The following is a 6,000-nucleotide window of genomic DNA, read 5'->3' on the forward strand; positions in this document are numbered from 1 at the left end:
TCGTGCAGCACATAATTCTGAATTTAATATGGATATCTAAGGTAACAATAGATCATAGGTCAAGAAGAACTTGTCAGACCAATTAATGAGATGAAGGTTATACTTCAACAAGTTGGAAATATTTCTAGGGGGAAAAAGAAATTTGTGAAAAGACCACAAATGTATTATTTGAGAGCAGCATCATTTGGTTTGTGTTTTAACTCACAACACTGCAAACAACTAAGATAAAAACAGACAAGCAAAATCAATGGCAGACTTTTGGCAAAGTTCTGTTACAAATGCAAATGATGCCGAGCTAGGGATATTTAACAGAACACAGAATAGTTGCGTGCAAATCCAAGAAAAGCATTTTAGTAAAAGACTATACAAGACACTTTGCTTGCCAATTTTTCTATGAACAAGCTATCAGTCACTGAAATGGTATAATCCCAATAGTCCTTTTCTAGTAAGATTCAAATTGCATTAGAAGAGGCAAGATATCAGATACAAGCAAGCACAGAAGAATAACCACGTAACCCTTAAGTGCCTTACAGTTTTGGACAGGCTTTAAAACGTTCACTTACTCTTATTATTGTGATGCACTACATTTCCTTATGGTTTTGCAAAGTAAATAATTACTTGGCTAATGAAGAGCCTTTCAGAAGACTTTGGATGGTGAATGATTCAAACACTCAATAAAAGCTGAACATGAAAAAAACGCCATTCATATTCGAAAACCGTCCATGGACAACCAATTTGTCCGCAGAGAATTCCCAAATGAGGTTGGCAAAATGCCACGCAAGCTTCACGGATATTGTCAAAAACTCTAACATAGGCTTACTGGTAAAGCAGCTCACCTTTATGATGTACCAGATTGCTGTCACACACAATACAACAAAAAGGGAAAAATATATTCATGCTGCCTTTTGACATCTCTAGGTCCCACCCGATGTACAGGAAGGGTCTTAAACCAAACAGTAGAAAAAAAATAGGCTCTTTAATCTCTTTGTTCTATTAAAACAATGGTAGTTAAAAAGAAACACCCAAGTCCCATTGGCTAGGCATCACAAATCATATATATATATTTATTTATTTTAAGGCGAACTCCCCGGCTAAGGCTACTAGGCAAGCCACCCCCCCCTCACCCCCCCCTCCCACCCCAATATTAAGCTGACTTCAAATTACTACTTATATAGATAATTTTAATGATATTCTTCACTACACCCCTGCCACTGAAAACAATCACAGTCTATCTCTTGGGTCAAATGCTCACAAGTGAGCACATTTCTTTTTGTGTTTGACAGCAGCAGTGGTGGAAGTGATATGCTTGGGGAGATATCAGTGGTGTGAGAAAGATTTTCTGCAATACAATTGCTGAACAAACTTGTGCAGCAGAAAAATAATATTTAGGACTCTGAATAGAGTTCTGCTGATTCTTTAGATTGGGCTCCTGCTTACCGTTGGAATGAGTGGTGCAAACACATAATTTGTGCAAGTTTTGGACATTCTAAAGCCTGAGTGGGTCATGTTACAGAGAGAATATCAGTTTTGGAAAGGAAAGTGACACTGTGTTGTAGAGATCAGGGACATCTGTTTGCATAGCCAATTAAAATGCCTCCTTTTATCTTTCGATGTAATCCAGGCATTTACATGAAAGGATGAGAAGGCATCTGTAGTGATTGTAGGGCGAGATCATTGGCAGTACTGAAACAGGAATAGCTCTGTCTTCTGTTGGTCCTGGATGGCCATAAGTGTGCCTTTTAGTGTCAGTGGTTGGGGAGTATTTAAGTGTGCGAGAGCGGCGGCCTCAGTTTCCCATTAACCGTGTGGTTGTGGTTGATGTTGGTCGTGGTTAAGAGGCAATAATAGATAGGAAGTATTGCTGTGTTTATGGCCGAGGCTAATTGTCTTTTAGGGTTATAAATGTATGTATTCTTGAAGGGGGTGTGCGCTTGAACACACAGGCAAAGAGGTTGAAAGAGTCGTTAGGTATATGACTGCAGATTGGTTCCTGCCCCAATGTGAGTGACGACTTAATTTACGACTGGTGAGTTTAGAGGGGTGATAACCGCTTCCTAATAGTGGTGATGGAAAGTATCCTTTGTGGTAAGTCCAGGGTGGAGTGAGTCGGTTTTGAAGGGTAGCGGTGGCATCTATCTACGGTTTGCTAGTGATCCTGTGCTTCTTTGTTCCGGTGTCAATGATTGGATAGGGAGGGCGCCTACCACATCGTGTTTTTGTTTCCAAGTTCCCATGCGTTTGGCAAACACTGAATTTGATGTATGGAGGGGATTATACTACTTTGTTCCTCTTGGTTGCTCATTATGCTGGGGTCTTACTACGGCCTCCTCCTTGTGTTCCGGCTGGTGACATTACTGTAGGGTAATTTAGCTAATCCTGGTTGGGAGGATGTTTTACCTTGATCTACCTTGGGGAATCAGGTACTGGTGTGATGGGTGGGAGCGGTGTGAAGTGTACCTGTTTGTGGGTGCTAGTTATCCTGTGGTGGGTGATGGATGGAGAGCTTGAAGTATTAGAGAAGCTCTCGCCTCATCATTTGATGGGGGGGGGGGGGCTGTCTTGGGTGTTTGCTGGCTTGGGCTGTTACTGACTTGGGGTTGAGCTCTGTAAAGTGTCTTACTCCAGCTTAAGGGTCCTGATGACCATTTGGGTGAGTGGGTGGAGTGTGGGATGGCTGGAGTGCTGTGGTTGGTATCTTCGTGCTGTCCTCCTTCTCGTGTGCCCTGGTTGTCCGGTAACGGGGTACCGCCTGGATTTTGACAACTTCCCTTCAGTAACTCAGGGCGCCCCTGTGATGGGTTGACCTGGGTGTGGGCTCACCTCATCCTCCTTGTGGTTTCGGATGCCTCGCACCAGGTCCTGCAGGTTCTTGTCGAACATACGGTCAATGCTCCCCTTCACTATCTTCAGAGCCATGATTGCGAGGCCCCCCGGGGGTGTCCGTTCGGTGCACCGGAGGGGATGGTCCGGGAAACGGGGGCTTGTGTTGCTCCAGCCCTGGGTGAGATGCTGCGGTAGGCTGACACTTGCTTCACATCCCGGGCGCAAAGGATGCCACACTGTGGAGTGTCGCGGGGGTACGGCTCTGCCTGTCACTACCACTCCCCCAGCACCTCCCGTCACCAGCAGCCGAACGGCGGAGGAAAATGGCGTCCGCTCAGGTGACAGCTCAGTGGAAAGCGAGAGCGGACAACTCCTGACAGACGGCGACGTAGAAAAAGGACTACGCTTACAAATCGACAACAAAACCGAAAACAGTTCCAGGTTTAGAGCTCCTCAGTACAGATCGACCATTAAAACGATGAAAGATATATGAAGATGTAGAACGAATTCTGCCCTCATTTTAATGCGCTTACAGTAGCCCTAAATCACATGCCGACCGTTCCAAGATGGCCGCCGGTATTATTTTAAAGGGAACTGACCTTAAAACGATTAGAGTAAAATAAAAATGCACAGGTCGGTATTTGATGTGTTTCAGGAACTACAGATTGGCTTAATGGTACTTTCAACCAACGCAGTATGGCCACAAAACTAACTTTTAACTGCAAATAGTTAACAAGTGTCATACATTTCAAAGATGGCATACATGTTCACCGGGTTTAGCTTTCAGTGCCAACAAGTCACTATCTTCAGCAGTCCCTTCTCTGTTTCGGAGACTGGCTTGCCTCACTACAATGCATGATCATAAGTCCATGCGTATAAACTTCTGATTCTAGTCAAGTTATGAGAAAAAAATAATGTGTTTCTTAAAACTTTTATATTCCTGTGTGGTGGTACTTTGAAATGGTGCAGTTCGAGTAAAACCATAATATGTATACAATTACCCGTTTGATGCCAAAGCTGCAAATCAAGTAATTTTTGGTAATCGATTGACAGAACTCTCAAGGCATGCTTCAGCAGGGGTACTAAAGCTCACCAATTCAATTTTTTTCTCTGCATTTCGTTCTTATATTTTAGCATTTTTGATTTGGAGTACGAAACTAAAATACCAGAGTCAAAAAATAAGCCTGTTCTGGATTCACTCCTTACATTTGATACACGACACCTTCAGAGCTCACAATGTTTGACATTTTTAGGAAATGGAATTTCTCTCAGGGCAACGCTGGGTTTGTTCCCATGCTAACACAAATGCAGCAGAGAATGCTAGCAGTTTAGGTCTAGGATCATGACAAATTTTCAGGATAACTACTGGCTAGGTAATTATATTTAAGTTCATGAAACTAAATGTATCTATCATTTATATCCCGAATATCGGACACCAAGGAGTTTACGTTAAGACACCTCCAGTAAACAGAATAGAAAATCAAATAGCTGACTGAGCATTTTATCAAGGTTTATTGGGTATCTATACACTCTGTAGTCCTACATCAGGGTGGGCAGGGCACGAGGTTGGACTGGACTCAGTTCTCTAAACAGAAGTCTGAAGGAGGCCAACAGTTGTCACCTTGTGCCCCAGCATTGCAACTGCTTAAGTTTACAAACACTATTCATGTAGCTTGCCTTAAGGGTGTTTTGAACTCCCCTTACTCCTGGCAGGACCCTTTTTATTTAAGAGACAGCACAAGTATGGGTTATCTTTAAATGTCTTCTCTGAAAATTAATAAAGAACTTCACGATATTAACCCTTTTTTCACCTACAGAACTGTGTGCAGTACTTTTATGTATTGAAGCTGGGCAAAGAAAACAGAAAGCAACCATGCATGTTGTACTACTGAATATCAACAGGAAGAATATTAACATACAAGATTATCAAGGACACAATATCGAGGGACAAAATATTGAAAGGAAAGTGCATGTTGGGAATTATATATTTACTATTCCTAACTTCACATCTACGTACCTTGAAGATGTATGGACCTCATAGCTATGGAGATATGGAGTTAGATATAGAAAGTCTAGACTAACTTACCCAACAGTATTTGTTTTTGATATTTTGTCCGCAATATTTCTTACCATTGATATTCCTACTTCAATATTTATTGTGCATACAAACCAACATGCATGAACAGAAATTTTGACTGTGTAAATAAAAGACCAAGTACATTTTGTCAACTTTCTAAGCACAGTTTACAATATCATCCAAAATTCCACAATCTACATAACTTCAAGATATATATATTACCAAGGTACACACATGTGGAGCTATATACAGAAAAATTACAAAGACTTAGTTTTTGATATTTTGGTCCTCAATATTCTTCTCACAATATTCTGTCCTGTTGATATTCTTCCAGCGAAAGTCACAACCTACACTCTTGGTTCCAGATCATCCCCTCAAACAGTTGACAGGCTACTCAGGAATTGTGCACATTGCAAATTTTTTTTTTAAAAACTGCTCACCCAGGATTGTGCGCTGGATTAGGCCGTGTGTGTGTTCCCAAATCCTTTTTATGTAATGCTTGGCTATAGGGGTGTGTGAAAGATATCACCTTACTGCCCTTGTCTTGGAATCAGACGCAGGCATGAGTACAGAACTTAACATTGCTCAAAAAGGTTCAAATAAAACAATTCAAAACCATAAAAAGTTGTGTAGCCAAATTTGCACATCAGTTTAGTTCACAGTTCATGGACTCTGAAACTATATGATAGGTATGATTGTGGTTGAAGCACATACATCCGTAGCCTACGAGCCACAGTATTGCTTTAGTGAGTTGTTGGCTCCAGTAACAGGTTACTGACCAGGCTTTCACTGTTGATGCTAGATATTGCCCTGAACATCACCACAGTTCATCTGGATCCTTTGCTGCATGTTGAGGGATAGCCATTTGATAACTTTAACTCCAACGTTGTCAGCAAGAGTGGGTGACTTGAGAGGTAGTCAGCAGGGCTATTAATGCCGGATTGATAGCGCAGATTGATGCTGTACGTTTGTGGAGAAAGCATCACTTTTATACCTGAGAAGGCGAGTGTAGCATGGTGCCCTAAGATACTGTTATCAAGAGCACAAGATCAGTTATGAGTACTAATTTGTTCCAAAGCAGGTAGAGGTAGAAATATAGG

At 41.8% G+C, this 6,000-nt stretch overlaps 1 protein-coding gene across 1 annotated transcript in view; it reads right to left on the reverse strand.

Moving 5' to 3' along the window:
- The window catches only part of AP3D1 (adaptor related protein complex 3 subunit delta 1), a 437,106-nt gene extending 433,938 nt beyond the window's left edge, over positions 1-3,168 (reverse strand). The window contains exon 1 of the mRNA XM_069217822.1: positions 2,821-3,168. Within this exon, the coding sequence (XP_069073923.1) occupies positions 2,821-2,916 (96 nt within the window). The 5' untranslated portion in view covers positions 2,917-3,168. The remainder of the gene's footprint in view (positions 1-2,820) is intronic.
- Positions 3,169-6,000: the final 2,832 nt, after the last annotated feature.

Source organism: Pleurodeles waltl, chromosome 12, assembly GCF_031143425.1.
Source record: "Pleurodeles waltl isolate 20211129_DDA chromosome 12, aPleWal1.hap1.20221129, whole genome shotgun sequence".
In the NCBI taxonomy this organism is placed as follows: domain Eukaryota; kingdom Metazoa; phylum Chordata; class Amphibia; order Caudata; family Salamandridae; genus Pleurodeles; species Pleurodeles waltl.